General features: G+C 44.6%; 1 protein-coding gene across 2 annotated transcripts in view; it reads right to left on the minus strand.

Moving 5' to 3' along the window:
• Nucleotides 1-20299, minus strand: part of RPGRIP1L (RPGRIP1 like) — a 155342-nt gene that overhangs the window by 92432 nt on the left and 42611 nt on the right. For both annotated transcript variants that reach the window (XM_077288243.1, XM_077288244.1), the window contains exons 8-9: nt 18917-19063; nt 15519-15592 (exon numbers count right to left, since the gene is read on the minus strand). In XM_077288243.1, the coding sequence (XP_077144358.1) occupies nt 15519-15592; nt 18917-19063 (221 nt within the window). The remainder of the gene's footprint in view (nt 1-15518; nt 15593-18916; nt 19064-20299) is intronic.

A 20299-nucleotide genomic window follows, 5' to 3' on the forward strand; every position in this document is an offset into this window, starting at 1 on the left:
CACTGGACCAAAAATGTCAGAAAGAGCAGAAATTTAAATGATCAAAACACAAACTATAATGAATCTTTTCTAACAAAACTATGTAACAGTGTACTCGACTCTCTCTGGTCTATAATATGATGCCTGCAGACTGGACTGATTTTTATGGAGACAGGTTCCCCAACTCTCCTTGCTCTATAACAAAATGCCTGCAGACTGGACTGATTTTCATGGAGACAGTTTCCCCAACTCCCCTTGCTCTATAACATGATGCCTGCAGACTGGACTGATTTTTATGGAGACAGGTTCCCCAACTCCCCTTGCTCTAAAACATGATGCCAGCAGACTGGACTGATTTTTATGGAGACAGTTTCCCCAACTCCCCTTGCTCTATAACATGATGCCTGCAGACTGGACTAATTTTAATGGAGACAGGTTCCCCAACTCTCCTTGCTCTATAACATGATGCCTGAAGACTGGACTGATTTTTATGGAGACAGGTTCCCCAACTCTCCTTGCTCTATAACATGATGCCTGAAGACTAAACTGATTTTTATGGAGACAGATTCCCCAACTCCCCTTGCTCTATAACATTATGCCTGCAGACTGGACTGATTTTTATGGAGACAGGTTCCCCAACTCCCCTTGCTCTATAACATGATGCCTGCAGACTGGTCTGATTTTTATGGAGACAGGTTCCCCAGCTCCCCTTGCTCTATAACATGATGCCTGCAAATAGGACTGATTTTCATGGAGACAAGTTCCCCAACTCCCCTTGCTGTATATCATGATGCTTGCAGACAGGACTGATTTTCATGGAGACAGGTTCCTGTTGTGTATCCGCTTTTTGGGCTCCCCTGGTGGTTGCTGGTGGTACTGGTGACTTGTTTGCACTTTGCTGCTTCTGTTCACCTGCTTCCATCAGCGTTTGGGAGTTTCCTATTTAGCCTTGCTCTCCAGTCATTTCCTTGCCGGTCATCATTGTAACCAGAGCCTTCGGTTGCATGTTCCTGCTACTAGTCTGCTGATCAGCTAAGTGGACTTTGTCCTTTTGTTTTGTATCTTTAGTCCAGTTTGCAGTTTTTGTAATTCTCTGTAGCTGGGAGCTCTTGCGGGCTGAAATTGCCACTCCTGTGTCATGAGTTGACACAGGAGTCTTAAAGTAATTTCAGGATGGTTTTTTGAAAGGGTTTTCAGTTGACCGTGAAGTCCTCTTTTGTATCCTTCTGCTATCTAGTAAGTGGACCTCTCTTTGCTAAATCTACTTTCATACTGTGTATGTCTTTTCCTCTTATTTCACCGTTATTACATGTGGGGGGCTGCTATCATCTTTTGGGGTATTTCCCTAGAGGTAAGCCAGGTCTGTTTCTTCCTCTACCAGGCTTAGTTAGTCCTCCGGCTGGCGCGTGGCATTTAGGAAGCCGTAGGTATGCTCCCTGGCTACTATTAGTTGTGTGGTAGATTTAGCTCACGGTCAACTCGAGTTTCCATCACCCGAGAGCTCGTTCGTTATTTATAGGTTTCTTACGTTCCCTTGCCATTGGGAACCATGACAGTATGACCGGCCATGTGTTAAACTTATTGGCAGAAGAAAGGAGAGAAAAAGGAAGTCTGTAAATTTTTTTTTTTTTTCTTTTTCCCTATGCTTGCTCCATAGTTGGATCAGTTGTATTTCAGCTCTAATTACTGCCTTTGCCTTTCTCTCCTTATAATCCTTGAATGGCTCTGAGCTCACCTGTTTAAAGATGGATCCTCAGAGTTTGGCTGCAGGTTTAAATAATCTTGCTACGAAGGTTCAAAATTTACAAGATTTTGTTATGCATACTCCTATTTCTGAACCTAAAATCCCTACACCAGAGGTGTTTTCCGGAGATAGATTTCGGTTTCTGAATTTCAAATATAATTGTAAATTGTTCCTTTCTCTCAGACCTCACTCCTCAGGAGATCCTGTCCAGCAGGTTAAGATTGTAATTTCTTTGCTGCGAGGTGACCCTCAAAATTGGGCATTCTCATTGGCACCAGGGGATCCTGCGTTGCTCAATGTGGATGCGTTTTTCCTGGCTTTAGGGTTGCTTTATGAGGAACCTAATTTGGAGATTCAAGCTGAAAAAGCTTTGATAGCCCTATCTCAAGGGCAAGATGAAGCTGAGATATACTGCCAAAAATTTCGTAAATGGTCTGTGCTTACTCAGTGGAATGAGTGCGCCTTAGCGGCAAATTTCAGAGAGGGCCTTTCTGATGCCGTTAAAGATGTTATGGTCGGGTTCCCTGCGCCTACAGGTCTGAATGAGTCCATGACAATGGCAATTCAGATTGATCGGCGTTTGCGGGAGCGCAAACCCGTGCACCATTTGGCGGTATCTTCTGAAGAGATGCCAGAGAAAATGCAATGTGACAGAGTTATGTCCAGAAGCGAGCGGCAGAATTATAGGCGTAAAAATGGGTTATGCTTCTATTGTGGTGATTCTGCTCATGTTATATCGGCATGCTCTAAACGTACTAGGAAGGTTGACAAGTCTATTTCAATTGGCACTTTACAGTCCAAATTTATTTTGTCTGTAACCTTGATTTGTTCATTATCAGTTATTACCGTGGATGCCTATGTGGACTCTGGCGCCGCTCTGAGTCTTATGGACTGGTCCTTTGCCAGGCGCTGTGGGTTTGATTTAGAGCCTCTGGAAGTCCCTATACCTCTGAAGGGTATTGATTCTACACCTTTGGCTTGTAATAAACCACAGTTCTGGACGCAAGTGACTATGCGTATGACTCCAGACCATCAGGAGGTGTGTTGTGAATTTGGATTCTGGGCTCCCCCGGTGGCTACTGGTGGAATTGAACTGGTGTCTTCATCTTCTCTGTTCACCTGTTCCCATCAAGATGTGGGAGTCGCTATATAACCTTGCTGCTCTGTTAGTTGCTTGCCGGTCAACAATGTTATCAGAAGCCTCTCTGTGCTTGTTCCTGCTCCTAGACAACTACTAGATAAGTTGGACTCTTGTCCATGTTTGTTTTTGCATTTTTGTTCCAGTTCACAGCTGTAGTTTCGTTACTGTGTCTGGAAAGCTCTTGTGTACAGGAATTGCCACTCTGGTGTTATGAGTTAATGCCAGAGTTTTAAAGTAATTTCTGGATGGTGTTTTGATAGGGTTTTTAGCTGACCATGAAAGTGTCCTTTCTGTCTTCTGCTATGTAGTAAGTGGACCTCAAATTTGCTAAACCTATTTTCATACTACGTTTGTTATTTCATCTTGATTCACCGCCAATACATGTGGGGGGCCTCTGTCTCCTTTCGGGGTATTTCTCTAGAGGTGAGCTAGGACTAATATTTTCCTCTGCTAGCTTTATTTAGTCCTCCGGCTGGTGCTGGGCATCTAGAATCAACGTAGGCATGCTACCCGGCCACTGCTAGTTGTGCGTTAGGTTTAGTTCATGGTCAGCTCAGTTTCCATCTTCCAAGAGCTAGTTCCTATATAGGCTGATGCTATGATCTCTTGCCATTGAGATCATGACAGTTTGACCGGCCCACTAAAGGGTTAAAATCCTTGGCTGAGAAAGGAGAGAAATAAGTAGTCTGCTGAAATTTTTTTTTTTTTTTTTTTCCTCTCCTTTGAATGGCTCTGTGTTCACCTGTTTGCAATGGATCTTCAGAGTGTAACTGCAGGTTTGAATAATCTCGCCACGAAGGTACAAAATTTGCAAGATTTTGTTTGTCATGCACCTGTATCTGAGCCGAGAATTCCTTTGCCGGAATTTTTCTCGGGGAATAGATCTGGGTTTCAGAATTTTCGAAATAATTGCAAATTATTTTTGTCCCTGAAATCTCGCTCTGCCGGAGATCCTGCACAGCAGGTCAGGATTGTGATTTCCTTGCTCCGGGGCGACCCTCAAGACTGGGCTTTTTCATTGACACCAGGGGATCCTGCGTTGCTCAATGTGGATGCGTTTTTTCTGGCCTTGGGGTTGCTTTATGACGAACCTCATTTGGAGCTTCAGGCAGAAAAAACTTTGATGTCCCTATCTCAGGGGCAAGATGAAGCGGAAATTTACTGCCAAAGATTCCGTAAATGGTCTGTGCTTACTCAGTGGAATGAGTGCGCCCTGGCGGCGACTTTCAGAGAGGGTCTCTCTGATGCCATTAAGGATGTTATGGTGGGGTTCCCTGTGCCTGCGGGTCTGAATGAGTCCATGACAATGGCTATTCAGATCGATAGGCGTTTGCGGGAGCACAAACCAGTGCACCATCTGGCGTTGTCCACTGAGAAATCGCCAGAGAGTATGCAGTGTGATAGAATTCTGTCCCGAAGCGAGCGGCAGAATTTTAGACGGAAAAATGGGTTGTGTTTCTATTGTGGTGATTCTACTCATGTTATATCAGCATGCTCTAAGCGCACTAAAAAGCTTGGTAAATCTGTTTCCATTTGCACCTTACCGTCTAAGTTTATTCTATCTGTGACCCTGATTTGCTCTTTGTCATCTATTACCACGGACGCCTATGTCGACTCTGGCGCCGCTTTGAGTCTTATGGATTGGTCCTTTGCCAAACGCTGTGGGTATGATTTAGAGCCTTTGGAGACTCCTATTCCTCTGAAGGGGATTGACTCCACCCCATTGGCTAATAATAAACCACAATACTGGACACAAGTAACTATGCGTATTAATCCGGATCACCAGGAGATTATTCGCTTTCTGGTGCTGTATAATCTACATGATGATTTGGTGCTAGGATTGCCTTGGCTGCAATCTCACAACCCAGTCCTCGACTGGAAAGCTATGTCTGTGTTGAGCTGGGGATGTAAGGGGGCTCATGGGGATGTACCTGTGGTTTCCATTTCATCATCTATTCCCTCTGAAATTCCTGAGTTCCTGTCTGACTATCGTGACGTCTTTGAAGAATCCAAGCTTGATTCGTTACCTCCGCACCGAGAGTGCGATTGTGCCATAGATTTAATCCCGGGTAGTAAATACCCAAAGGGTCGTTTATTTAATCTGTCTGTGCCTGAACATGCTGCTATGCGTGAATATATAAAGGAGTCCTTGGAAAAGGGACATATTCGTCCATCGTCATCTCCCTTAGGAGCCGGTTTTTTCTTCGTGTCAAAAAAAGACGGCTCTTTGAGACCATGTATTGATTATCGGCTTTTGAATAAAATCACTGTTAAATATCAATACCCATTGCCGTTGCTGACTGATTTGTTTGCTCGCATAAAGGGGGCCAAGTGGTTCTCTAAGATTGACCTTCGTGGGGCGTATAATTTGGTGCGAATCAGGCAGGGGGATGAGTGGAAAACCGCATTTAATACGCCCGAGGGCCACTTTGAGTATTTAGTGATGCCTTTTGGTCTTTCAAATGCTCCGTCAGTTTTCCAGTCCTTTATGCATGATATTTTTCGCGATTATTTGGATAAATTTATGATTGTGTATCTGGATGATATTCTGATTTTTTCGGATGACTGGGACTCTCATGTCCAGCAAGTCAGGAGGGTTTTTCAGGTTTTGCGGTCTAATTCTTTGTGTGTGAAGGGTTCTAAGTGTGTTTTTGGGGTACAGAGGATTTCCTTTTTGGGATATATTTTTTCCCCCTCTTCCATTGAAATGGATCCTGTCAAGGTTCAAGCTATTTGTGATTGGACGCAGCCCTCTTCTCTTAAGAGTCTTCAGAAATTTTTGGGCTTTGCTAACTTTTATCGTCGATTTATTGCTGGTTTTTCGGATATTGCTAAGCCATTGACCGATTTGACTAAGAAGGGTGCTGATGTTGCTGATTGGTCCCCTGATGCTGTGGAGGCCTTTCGGGAGCTTAAGCGCCGTTTTTCCTCTGCCCCTGTGTTGCGTCAGCCTGATGTTGCTCTACCTTTTCAGGTTGAGGTCGACGCTTCTGAGATCGGAGCTGGGGCAGTGTTGTCGCAGAAAAGTTCTGACTGCTCCGTGATGAGGCCTTGTGCCTTCTTTTCCCGTAAATTTTCGCCCGCTGAGCGGAATTATGATGTTGGGAATCGGGAGCTTTTGGCCATGAAGTGGGCTTTTGAGGAGTGGCGCCATTGGCTTGAGGGGGCCAGACATCAGGTGGTGGTATTGACTGACCACAAAAATTTGGTTTATCTTGAGACTGCCAGGCGCCTGAATCCTAGACAGGCGCGCTGGTCATTATTTTTCTCTCGGTTTAATTTTGTGGTGTCATACCTACCGGGTTCTAAGAATGTTAAGGCGGATGCCCTTTCTAGGAGTTTTGAGCCTGACTCGCCTGGTAACTCTGAGCCCACAGGTATCCTTAGGGATGGAGTGGTATTGTCAGCCGTTTCTCCAGACCTGCGGCGGGCCTTGCAGGAGTTTCAGGCGGATAGACCTGATCGTTGCCCACCTGATTAACTGTTTGTTCCTGATGATTGGACCAGTAGAGTCATCTCTGAGGTTCATTCTTCTGCGTTGGCAGGTCATCCTGGCATTTTTGGTACCAGGGATTTGGTGGCAAGGTCCTTCTGGTGGCCTTCCCTGTCACGAGATGTGCGAGGCTTTGTGCAGTCTTGTGACGTTTGTGCTCGGGCCAAGCCTTGTTGTTCTCGGGCTAGTGGATTGTTGTTGCCCTTGCCTATTCCTAAGAGGCCTTGGACGCACATCTCGATGGATTTTATTTCAGATCTGCCTGTTTCTCAGAAGATGTCTGTCATCTGGGTGGTGTGTGACCGTTTCTCTAAGATGGTCCATTTGGTTCCTCTGCCCAAGTTGCCTTCTTCTTCCGAGTTGGTTCCTCTGTTTTTTCAAACTGTTGTTCGTTTGCATGGTATTCCTGAGAATATCGTTTCTGACAGAGGGACCCAATTCGTGTCTAGATTTTGGCGGGCATTCTGTGCTAGGATGGGCATAGATTTATCTTTTTCGTCCGCTTTCCATCCTCAGACGAATGGCCAGACTGAGCGGATTAATCAGACCCTGGAGACATATCTGAGGTGTTTTGTGTCTGCTGACCAGGATGATTGGGTTGCTTTTTTGCCATTGGCGGAGTTCGCTCTCAATAATCGGGCCAGCTCTGCCACTTTGGTGTCCCCGTTTTTCTGTAATTCGGGGTTTCATCCTCGATTTTCCTCTGGTCATGTGGAATCTTCGGATTGTCCTGGAGTGGATGCTGTGGTGGAGAGATTGCATCAGATCTGGGGGCAGGTGGTGGACAATTTGAGGTTGTCCCAGGAGAAGACTCAGCTTTTTGCTAACCGCCGTCGTCGTGTTGGTCCTCGTCTTCGTGTTGGGGACTTGGTGTGGTTGTCTTCTCGTTTTGTCCCTATGAGGGTCTCTTCTCCTAAGTTTAAGCCTCGGTTCATCGGCCCGTATAAGATATTGGAGATTCTTAACCCTGTTTCCTTCCGTTTGGACCTCCCTGCATCCTTTTCTATTCATAACGTTTTTCATCGGTCATTATTGCGCAGGTATGAGGTACCGGTTGTGCCTTCCGTTGAGCCTCCTGCTCCGGTGTTGGTTGAGGGTGAGTTGGAGTACGTTGTGGAGAAAATCTTAGACTCTCGTGTTTCCAGACGGAGACTCCAGTATCTGGTCAAGTGGAAGGGATACGGCCAGGAGGATAATTCTTGGGTGAATGCATCTGATGTTCATGCCTCTGATCTAGTTCGTGCCTTTCATAGGGCCCATCCTGATCGCCCTGGTGGTTCGGGTGAGGGTTCGGTGCCCCCTCCTTGAGGGGGGGGTACTGTTGTGAATTTGGATTCTGGGCTCCCCCGGTGGCTACTGGTGGAATTGAACTGGTGTCTTCATCTTCTCTGTTCACCTGTTCCCATCAAGATGTGGGAGTCGCTATATAACCTTGCTGCTCTGTTAGTTGCTTGCCGGTCAACAATGTTATCAGAAGCCTCTCTGTGCTTGTTCCTGCTCCTAGACAACTACTAGATAAGTTGGACTCTTGTCCATGTTTGTTTTTGCATTTTTGTTCCAGTTCACAGCTGTAGTTTCGTTACTGTGTCTGGAAAGCTCTTGTGTACAGGAATTGCCACTCTGGTGTTATGAGTTAATGCCAGAGTTTTAAAGTAATTTCTGGATGGTGTTTTGATAGGGTTTTTAGCTGACCATGAAAGTGTCCTTTCTGTCTTCTGCTATGTAGTAAGTGGACCTCAAATTTGCTAAACCTATTTTCATACTACGTTTGTTATTTCATCTTGATTCACCGCCAATACATGTGGGGGGCCTCTGTCTCCTTTCGGGGTATTTCTCTAGAGGTGAGCTAGGACTAATATTTTCCTCTGCTAGCTTTATTTAGTCCTCCGGCTGGTGCTGGGCATCTAGAATCAACGTAGGCATGCTACCCGGCCACTGCTAGTTGTGCGTTAGGTTTAGTTCATGGTCAGCTCAGTTTCCATCTTCCAAGAGCTAGTTCCTATATAGGCTGATGCTATGATCTCTTGCCATTGAGATCATGACAGAGGTGATTAGCTTCCTTGTGTTGTACAATTTACATGATGTTTTGGTGCTTGGATTACCATGGTTACAGTCTCATAACCCAGTCCTTGACTGGAAAGCTATGTCTGTGTTAAGCTGGGGATGTCGGGGGGCTCATGGGGACACTCCTTTGGTGTCCATTTCGTCATCTATTCCATCTGAGAGTCCGGCATTTTTGTCTGATTATCGTGATATTTTTGAAGAGCCTAAGATTGGTTCACTCCCTCCTCACAGGGATTGTGATTGCGCCATAGATCTGATTCCTGGCAGTAAATTTCCAAAGGGTCGTTTGTTTAACCTATCTGTACCTGAACATGCTGCTATGCGCGAGTATATTAAGGAGTCCCTGGAAAAGGGACATATTCGTCCTTCTTCATCACCTTTAGGAGCCGGTTTTTTCTTTGTCTCTAAAAAGGATGGCTCTCTGAGGCCTTGTATTGATTATCGACTCCTGAATAAAATTACAGTCAAATATCAGTATCCGTTGCCTTTGCTGACTGATTTGTTTGCTCGCATAAGGGGGGCTAAGTGGTTCTCTAAGATTGATCTTCGTGGGGCGTATAATTTGGTGCGGATTAAGCAGGGGGATGAGTGGAAAACCGCATTTAATACGCCTGAGGGCCATTTTGAGTATTTGGTAATGCCTTTCGGCCTTTCTAATGCACCTTCTGTCTTTCAGTCCTTAATGCATGATATTTTCCGTGAATATTTGGATAAATTTATGATAGTGTACTTGGATGATATTTTGATTTTTTCTGATGACTGGGAGTCTCATGTTCAGCAGGTCAGGAGGGTTTTTCAGGTTTTGCGGGAGAATTATTTGTGTGTAAAGGGTTCAAAGTGTGTTTTTGGGGTTCAAAAAATTTCCTTTTTGGGGTACATTTTTTTCCCCTTCTTCTATTGAGATGGACCCTGTCAAGGTTCGGGCTATTTACGACTGGACGCAGCCTACTTCTCTGAAGAGTCTCCAGAAATTCTTGGGCTTTGCTAATTTTTATCGTCGATTTATAGCTGGTTTTTCTGGCGTTGCTAAACCTCTGACGGATTTGACTAAAAAGGGTGCTGATGTTGCCAATTGGTCCCCTGCTGCCGTGGAGGCCTTTCGCGAGCTTAAGCGCCGCTTTTTGTCTGCCCCTGTGTTGCGCCAGCCTGATGTTTCCCTTCCCTTTCAGGTTGAGGTCGATGCTTCCGAGATTGGAGCGGGGGCGGTTTTGTCGCAGAAAAGTCCCGACTGCTCAGTGATGAGACCTTGTGCGTTCTTTTCGCGAAAATTTTCGGCCGCCGAGCGAAACTATGATGTTGGTAATCGGGAGCTTTTGGCCATGAAGTGGGCATTTGAGGAGTGGCGTCATTGGCTTGAGGGTGCCAAACATCAGGTGGTAGTTTTGACTGATCACAAGAATTTAATTTATTTGGAGTCTGCCAGGCGCCTGAATCCTAGAGAGGCACGTTGGTCGTTGTTCTTTTCCCGGTTTAATTTTGTGGTCTCGTACTTACCGGGTTCTAGGAATGTGAAGGCAGATGCTCTTTCTAGGAGTTTTGAGCCTGACTCTCCTGGGAATTCTGAACCTGCTGGTGTCCTTAAGGATGGAGTGGTTTTGTCTGCTGTCTCTCCTGATTTGCGACGTGCTTTGCAAGAATTTCAGGCGGATAGACCTGATCGTTGTCCGTCTGGTAGACTGTTTGTTCCTGACGAGTGGACCACTAGAGTCATCTCGGAAGTTCATTCTTCTACTCTGGCAGGTCATCCGGGTATTTTTGGCACCAGAGATTTGGTGGCTAGATCCTTCTGGTGGCCTTCCCTGTCTCGAGATGTGCGTGTTTTTGTGCAGTCTTGCGATGTGTGTGCTCGGGCCAAGCCTTGTTGTTCTAGGGCTAGTGGGTTGTTGTTGCCCTTGCCTATTCCGAAGAGGCCTTGGACGCACATCTCTATGGACTTTATCTCGGACCTCCCTGTTTCTCAGAAGATGTCTGTCATCTGGGTGGTGTGTGACCGTTTTTCTAAAATGGTTCATTTGGTGCCATTGCCTAAGTTGCCTTCCTCATCTGAGTTGGTCCCTCTGTTTTTTCAAAATGTGGTTCGCCTGCATGGTATTCCGGAAAACATCGTTTCTGACAGGGGTACCCAGTTCGTGTCTAGATTTTGGCGGGCAGTCTGTGCCAGGTTGGGCATTGATTTGTCTTTTTCGTCTGCATTCCATCCTCAGACCAATGGCCAGACGGAACGAACTAATCAAACTTTGGAGACTTATTTGAGGTGTTTTGTGTCTGCGGATCAGGATGATTGGGTTGCCTTTCTGCCGTTGGCGGAGTTTGCTCTTAATAATCGGGCTAGTTCTGCCACTTTGGTTTCTCCTTTCTTTTGCAATTCAGGGTTTCATCCGCGTTTTTCATCTGGTCAGGTTGAATCTTCGGATTGTCCTGGAGTGGATGCGGTAGTGGATCGGTTGCATCAGATTTGGGGACAAGTGGTGGATAATTTGGAATTGTCCCAGGAGAGGACTCAGCAGTTTGCTAACCGCCGTCGTCGTGTTGGCCCCCACCTTCGTGTTGGGGACTTGGTGTGGTTGTCTTTCCGTTTTGTCCCTATGAGGGTTTCTTCTCCTAAATTTAAGCCTCGGTTCATCGGTCCTTATAGGATTTTGGAGATTCTTAACCCTGTCTCCTTTCGTTTGGACCTCCCGGCATCTTTCGCTATCCATAATGTGTTCCATCGGTCGCTGTTGCGGAGATATGAGGTACCGGTGGTTCCTTCTACTGAACCTCCTGCTCCTGTGCTGGTGGAGGGTGAATTGGAGTACGTGGTAGAAAAGATCTTGGACTCCCGTATTTCCAGACAGAGACTTCAATATCTGGTTAAATGGAAGGGCTATGGTCAGGAAGATAATTCTTGGGTAACTGCCTCTGATGTTCATGCCTCGGATTTGGTTCGTGCCTTTCATAGGGCTCATCCAGATCGCCCTGGCGGTTCTTGTGAGGGTTCGGTGCCCCCTCCTTGAGGGGAGGGTACTGTTGTGTATCCGCTTTTTGGGCTCCCCTGGTGGTTGCTGGTGGTACTGGTGACTTGTTTGCACTTTGCTGCTTCTGTTCACCTGCTTCCATCAGCGTTTGGGAGTTTCCTATTTAACCTTGCTCTCCAGTCATTTCCTTGCCGGTCATCATTGTAACCAGAGCCTTCGGTTGCATGTTCCTGCTACTAGTCTGCTGATCAGCTAAGTGGACTTTGTCCTTTTGTTTTGTATCTTTAGTCCAGTTTGCAGTTTTTGTAATTCTCTGTAGCTGGAAGCTCTTGCGGGCTGAAATTGCCACTCCTGTGTCATGAGTTGACACAGGAGTCTTAAAGTAATTTCAGGATGGTTTTTTGAAAGGGTTTTCAGTTGACCGTGAAGTCCTCTTTTGTATCCTTCTGCTATCTAGTAAGTGGACCTCTCTTTGCTAAATCTACTTTCATACTGTGTATGTCTTTTCCTCTTATTTCACCGTTATTACATGTGGGGGGCTGCTATCATCTTTTGGGGTATTTCCCTAGAGGTAAGCCAGGTCTGTTTCTTCCTCTACCAGGCTTAGTTAGTCCTCCGGCTGGCGCGTGGCATTTAGGAAGCCGTAGGTATGCTCCCTGGCTACTATTAGTTGTGTGGTAGATTTAGCTCACGGTCAACTCGAGTTTCCATCACCCGAGAGCTCGTTCGTTATTTATAGGTTTCTTACGTTCCCTTGCCATTGGGAACCATGACAGGTTCCCCAACTCCCCTTGCTGTATATCATGATGCTTGCAGACAGGACTGATTTTTAAGGAGACAGTTTCCCCAACTTCCCTTGCTCTATAACATGATGCCAGCAGACTGGACTGATTTTTATGGAGACAGTTTCCCCAACTCCCCTTGCTCTATAACATGATGCCTGCAGACTGGACTGATTTTTATGGAGACAGGTTCCCCAACTCCCCATGCTCTATAACATGATGCTTGCAGACAGGACTGATTTTTATGGAGACAGGTTCCCCAACTCCCCTTGCTCTATAACATGATGCTGGCAGACAGGACTGATTTTTATGGAGACAGGTTCCCCAACTCCCCTTGCTCTATAACATGATGCCTGCAGACTGGACTGATTTTCTATGGAGACAGGTTCCCCAACTCTCCTTGCTCTATAACATGATGCCTGCAGACTGGACTGAATTTTTATGGAGACAGGTTCCACAACTCCCCTTGCTCTATAACATTATGCCTGCAGACTGGACTGATTTTTATGGAGACAGTTTCCCCAACTCCCCTTGCTCTATAACATGATGCCTGCAGACTGGACTGATTTTTATGGAGACAGGTTCCCCAACTCTCCTTGCTCTATAACATGATGCCTGAAGACTGGACTGATTTTTTATGGAGACAGGTTCCCCAACTCCCCTTGCTCTATAACATTATGCCTGCAGACTGGACTGATTTTTATAGAGACAGTTTCCCCAACTCCCCTTGCTCTATAACATGATGCCTGCAGACTGGACTGATGTTTATGGAGACAGGTTCCTCAACTCCCCTTGCTCTATAACATGATGCCTGCAGACAGGACTGATTTTTATGGAGACAGGTTCCCCAACTCCCCTTGCTCTATAACATGATGTCAGCAGACTGGACTGATTTTTATGGAGACAGTTTCCCCAACTCCCTTTGCTCTATAACATGATGCCTGCAGACAGGACCGATTTTTATGGACACAGGTTCCCCAACTCCCCTTGCTCTATAACATGATGCTTGCAGACAGGACTGATTTTTATGGAGACAGGTTCCCCAACTCGCCTTGCTCTATAACATGATGCCTGAAGACTGGACTGATTTTTATGGAGACAGGTTCCCCAACTCTCCTTGCTCTATAACATGATGCCTGAAGACTAAACTGATTTTTATGGAGACAGATTCCCCAACTCCCCTTGCTCTATAACATTATGCCTGCAGACTGGACTGATTTTTATGGAGACAGGTTCCCCAACTCCCCTTGCTCTATAAAATGATGCCTGCAGACAGGACTGATTTTCATGGAGACAGGTTCCCCAACTCCCCTTGCTGTATATCATGATGCTTGCAGACAGGACTGATTTTTATGGAGACAGTTTCCCCAACTTCCCTTGCTCTAGAACATGATGCCAGCAGACTGGACTGATTTTTATGGAGACAGTTTCCCCAACTCCCCTTGCTCTATAACATGATGCCTGAAGACTGGACTGATTTTTTATGGAGACAGGTTCCCCAACTCCCCTTGCTCTATAACATTATGCCTGCAGACTGGACTGATTTTTATGGAGACAGGTTCCCCAACTCTCCTTGCTCTATAACATGATGCCTAAAGACTAAACTGATTTTTATGGAGACAGATTCCCCAACTCCCCATGCTCTATAACATGATGCCTAAAGACTAAACTGATTTTTATGGAGACAGATTCCCCAACTCCCCTTGCTCTATAACATGATGCCTAAAGACTAAACTGATTTTTATGGAGACAGATTCCCCAACTCCCCTTGCTCTATAACATTATGCCTGCAGACTGGACTGATTTTTATGGAGACAGGTTCCCCAACTCTCCTTGCTCTATAACATGATGCCTGCAGACAGGACTGATTTTTATGGAGACAGGTTCCCCAACTCCCCTTGCTCTATAACATGATGCTTGCAGACAGGACTGATTTTTATGGAGACAGGTTCCCCAACTCCCCTTGCTCTATAACATGATGCCTGCAGACTGGACTGATTTTTTATGGAGACAGGTTCCCCAACTCTCCTTGCTCTATAACATGATGCCTGCAGACTGGACTGATTTTTTATGGAGACAGGTTCCACAACTCCCCTTGCTCTATAACATTATGCCTGCAGACTGGACTGATTTTTATGGAGACAGTTTCCCCAACTCCCCTTGCTCTATAACATTATGCCTGTAGACTGGACTGATTTTTATGGAGATAGGTTCCCCCACTCTTCTTGCTCTATAGCATGATGCCTGAAGACTGGACTGATTTTTTATGGAGACAGGTTCCCCAACTCCCCTTGCTCTATAACATTATGCCTGCAGACTGGACTGATTTTTATGGAGACAGTTTCCCCAACTCCCCTTGCTCTATAACATGATGCCTGCAGACTGGACTGATGTTTATGGAGACAGGTTCCCCAACTTCCTTGCTCTATAACATGATGCCTGAAGACTGGACTGATTTTTTATGGAGACAGGTTCCCCAACTTCCCTTGCTCTATAACATGATGCCTGCAGACTGGACTGATTTTTATGGAGACAGGTTCCCCAACTCCCCATGCTCTATAACATGATGCTTGCAGACAGGACTGATTTTTATGGAGACAGGTTCCCCAACTCCCCTTGCTCTATAACATGATGCCAGCAGACTGGACTGATTTTTATGGAGACAGTTTCCCTAACTTCCCTTGCTCTAACATTATGCCTGCAGACTGGACTGATTTTTATGGAGACAGGTTCCCCAACTCCCCTTGCTCTATAACATGATGCCTGCAGACTGGACTGATTTTTATGGAGACAGGTTCCCCAACTCCCCATGCTCTATAACATTATGCCTGCAGACTGTACTGGTTTTTATGGAGATAGTTTCCCCAACTCCCCTTGCTCTATAACATGATGCCTGCAGACTGGACTGATTTTTATGGAGACAGGTTCCCCAACTCCCCATGCTCTATAACATGATGCTTGCAGACAGGACTGATTTTTATGGAGACAGGTTCCCCAACTCCCCTTGCTCTATAACATTATGCCTGCAGACTGGACTGATTTTTATGGAGACAGGTTCCGCAATTCCCCTTGCTCTATAACATAATGCCAGCAGACTGGACTGATTTTTATGGAGACAGGTTCCCCAACTCCCCTTGCTCTATAACATTATGCCTGCAGACTGGACTGATTTTTATGGAGACAGGTTCCGCAATTCCCCTTGCTCTATAAAATAATGCCAGCAGACTGGACTGATTTTTATGGAGACAGGTTCCCCAACTCCCCTTGCTCTATAACATCATGTCTACATAGGTCTTTTTTAAGCATTTCAGAGGAACATGTTACATTGGACATATATACAATTTATATTGTTTCATACCTGTTAAAAAGTTTGTCGGAGTTTTCCTTTAAGAGATCTCGTTCCTTCTCCAAGTCACCGATTCGATCAAGTAGCTAAAGCAGAAAAAAAGAGCTATCAATCACCAGGAGTGTGGTGGGGAAAAACCAGCCGGGGAGGTGCACTGGACTAGTCCCATCTCTCCCTATGGTCCCCGGCCAGTGTTCTCTGAAAGGCAGCTGCTCTGGTTGGTTTGGACAGCATGAGTCAAATGACAGGTTCCCTTTAAAGGGGTTTTAACATAATCATTGCTGTCTGAACCTCATTTTTTATCTATTGCATTGGTTACTTACATGTTATTCCATTCCTATTTAATAAAAGGTATATTTTTTATTCCTTTTGGGCTCTGCACGCTTTCTTATGTTGCTTGTTGATGTCTCTGAGTTGCAATACCAGACACAGACTATGGAAAAGAGTGGCGTTGTTTACTGACTAAACCATATAGGTCTGTCTATGCTCCTAGTTAGGTATTAATTAATAATACAGAAAATAAGCAGAAAAAGTCATGGTTTAGTAAATAATCCACATTTTACATTAGCATCAACATGGCACAGATACCATCTACCTTATTAATTGACGTTCATACACATGAATTTTGTGAAAGCACGTGGTAAATCGCTTCCTGTAGAAAAGGGATGAATAGGAGCAGAAAAAATAAACTAAAAAAAAAAAAAAAACGTCTAATGACAGTGTTGACAGGAGATGGGAATGGTAAAACCTCTGCCACACTTGAATCAACTCATCTGTTTTAATGCAAAATTTCAATTACAAGCTCTTTAAAACGTGCCAAAGAGAACCACTGGCAGAGAAGAAAAAGAAAAAAAAAAGCGCGGCTTAGCTTCTAGACAGAACAAAGATGTCTTCTTTCATATGATTTCATTCCGCTGAACTGTGACACGCACTGAGATGCAGAGTGGCTGAATTATTAAATGGATATGGCATGCATAATCCCAATTTCCTTGTCTAGCTCTAGAAATGTGCTGTAACTAAACCTCGCTAAGTGAAAAAAAAAAAAACATTAAAAGAGAAAAAAAAGAACAAAATGTATAAAAATGTATAATGCGCGACAGAATTAGGTCACACCGTAACTTTTTTTGAAAAGATCATTTAAAGATCATATACCAATATACAGTGGGTACGGAAAGTATTCAGACCCATTTAACTTTTTCACTCTGCTTCATTGCAGCCATTTGGGAAATTCAAAAAAGTTCATTTGTTTACATTAATGTACACTCTGCACCCCATCATGACTGAAAAAAAAACAGAAATGTAGAAATGTTTGCAAATTTATTAAAAAAGAAAAATTGAAATATCACATGGTCATAAGTATTCAGACCCGTTTCTCAGACACTCATATTTAAGTCACATGCTGTCCATTTCCTTGTGATTCTCCTTGAGATAGTTCTACTCCTACATTGGAGTCCAGCTGGGTTTAATTAAACTGATAGGTCTTGATTTGGAAAGGCACAAACCTGTCTATATAAGACCTCACAGCTCACAGTGCACGTCAGACAAAATGAGAATCATGGGGTCAAAGGAACTGGCCAAGGAGCTCAGAGACAGAATTGTGGCAAGGCACAGATCTGGCCAAGGTTACAACAGAATTTCTGCAGTACTCAAGGTTCCTAAGAGCACAGTGGCCTCCATAATCCTTAAATGGAAGAAGTTTGGGACCACCAGAAGTCTTCCTAGACCTGGCTCTCCAGCCAAACTGAGCAATCGTGGGAGAAGAGCCTTGGTGAGAGAGGTAAAGAAGAACCCCAAGATCACTGTGGCTGAGCTCCAGAGATGCAGTAGGAAGATGGGAGAAAGTTCCACAAAGTCAACTATCACTGCAGCTCTCCACCAGTCAGGCCTTTAGGCAGAGTGGCCCAACGGAAGCCTCTCCTCAGTGCAAGACATATGAAAGCCCTCAGAGTTTGCTAAAACACACATGAAGGACTCCCACTCTATGAGAAATAAGATTCTCTGGTCTGACGAGACAAAGATAGACCTTTTTGGTGATAATTCTAAGCGGTATGTGTGGCGAAAACCAGGCAATGCACATCACCTGCCCAATACAATCCCAACAGTGAAACATGGTGGTGGCAGCATCATGCTATGGGGGTGTTTTTCAGCTGCAGGGACAGGACGACTGCTTGTCATTGAAGGAAACATGAATGCGGCCAAGTACAGAGATATCCAGGATGAAAACCTCTTCCAGAGTGCTCTGGACCTCAGACTTGGCTGAAGGTTCACCTTCCAACAAGACAATGACCCTAAGCACACAGCTAAAATAACAAAGGAGTGGCTTCAGAACAACTCTGTGACTATTCTTGACTGACCCAACCAGAGCCCTGACCTACTGTAAACCCAATTGAACATCTCTGGAGAGACCTGAAAATGGCCGTCCACCAACGTTCACCATCCAACCTGACGGAACTGGAGAGGATTTGCAAGGAAGAATGGCAGAGGATCCCCAAATCCAGGTGTGAAAAACTTGTTGCATCATTCCCAAGAAGACTCATGGCTGTACTAGCGCAAAAGGTGCTTCTACTCAATACTGAGCAAAGGGTCTGAATACTTATGACCATGTGATAGTTCAGTTTTTCTTTTTTAATAAATTAGCATAAATTTCTACATTTTTTTTTCAGTCAAGATGGGGTGCAGAGTGTACATTAATGAGAAAAACAATGAACTTTCTTGAATTTACCAAATGGATGCAATGAAAAAAAAAGTGAAAAATTTAAAGGGGTCTGAATTCTTTCCGAACCCACTGTATATTCTATTACATTATGATATGTCCACAAGGAAATCTGCCAGCAGGACTTTGCTATGTAATCTGGGAGCAGCATGAGACCCTGATTCCAGCGATGTGTCACTTACTGGGCTGTGTTTTACTGTTTCAATACAATCAGTGCTTTATTTTTTACTCAGTGATTTTCCCTACAGGACTAGGTGTCTCATGCCTCCTAGTCCAACCATTCCCCCACTGATTGGCTGCTCTCTGTATACACTGTCAGCAAACTGCCAATCAGTGCTGTGGGAGTGGTTTAAACACAGACCAGACTATCATTAAAGGACTATGTGTCTTGTGCCTGCTAGTCCAACCACGCCCCCACCAGTGACTGACAGCTTGCAGTGTACACAGAAAGCAGCTAATCAGTGGTGTGGGCGGGGTTGTACAGGAAGCAAAATCTGAGCTCTGCTAGATATGCAGCAGATTGTATCACAACTGTGGCATACAGTAAACTAAGTTATGCATTACTGGAATCAGGGTCCCTGTCCCTACATCATGCTGCTGTAAGATTACATAGCAAAAACCCGCTGAAAGATTCCCTTTCAGCTTTTTCCCTGCAATTGCAATTATGGGTCCACTATATAAAACAATTCATACCGACCTCTTCGACCCTGCGCTGGGAGAAGGTGTTTGACTGCATTTGTTTCTCAAGGTGAAAGTTCTTCAGGCGTTCCTCTTTTAGCTGACTATTGAGGTTCTCCACTTCCATCACAAAGGCTTCCTGACTTGTCTTCATGGTTTTTAAATTCTGGAGCATAGAAATGTAAGAAAGCAATTAGATCTGGATCTACACCAACACATGCAAAATCAGATGTTCTCACAGAAATACAGTGGGGGAAAATAAGTATTTGATACCCTGCCGATTTTGCACGTTTTCCCACCTACAAAGAATGGAGAGGTCTGTAATTTTTATCGTAGGTACAGAATCTAAAAATAAAATCCAGAAAATCACATTGTATGATTTTAACATAATTAATTAGCATTAAAAGCAGCTGTCTGCTTTAGCTTGGCTGGTTTAAAAGCAGCTGTCTGCTTATACTGGCTGGTTGTCAAAAATGGGGGGAACCCAAGACGCTTTTTAAAATTATTTATTTAAATAATAAAAAAAATGACATGGGACCCCTCTATTCTCGATAACCAGCTAACAGCTGAGGGTTGCAGCCTGCACATGGGGTAAGCGACATAGCGAATCAGAAGAACTATACTACACTTCTAATTGGAGTTATTTGCTATTATTATTATTATTACATGTTGGGATAGGATCTTGGAGATGGGAATAACGCTTTAAGCTCCAGATCATTAACCCATGTAAACATATAAAGAGATCTGAAGCTTAACGAGTAAAATGCTCTTGTGGAAAGACAATGGCTTTGTAATAGTTGAGGGTCCCACCACTGGAGCCCCCTATCAACCCCAAGAAGAGGGCTCTGAAGTGCCCAGAATGAATGGAGTGTGGCACCACAACTCCATTAATTGTTTATGGGATCGCCAGAAATAGCCGAGAGCTGTACCACCCATGTCATTGAGAAGATGGGATAATTTCATGCCCCACCACAGATCAATGAAGAACAGGAAGCGAGAAGAGGGACCAATGTCATCTCTCTACAATGGGAGAACTGAGGATACAAGCCCAAAGCAGAGGAATTATATAAGCCAATGGGAAGGGAAAGAGGATTTGGAAATGAACCACCTTAGAGAAAAATCGAAGCACAATGCTTGAAAGGGGCGCAGAAGCCTTTGGCATTCGTGTATAAATAGTAAAACTTCTCTCCATTTGCTTCAATGGCTTTAAAAAGACTCTCGTGAACATGAAAAGGAGGAACGGCCATCTAATTTTCCACACTTCTGGATAAGGCAGCGTGTATGAGAGATCTAATGAATAATCGCCTCTCCGAGCCCGGCATAGAGCAGTATAAATGTAAATCCAGTAACAGAGATCAAAAGTAGGAGACATAAATATTAATGGTCTAAAAATGATGTATAG

Source organism: Ranitomeya variabilis, chromosome 2 (genome assembly GCF_051348905.1).
Source record: "Ranitomeya variabilis isolate aRanVar5 chromosome 2, aRanVar5.hap1, whole genome shotgun sequence".
NCBI classification, from domain to species: Eukaryota; Metazoa; Chordata; class Amphibia; order Anura; family Dendrobatidae; genus Ranitomeya; species Ranitomeya variabilis.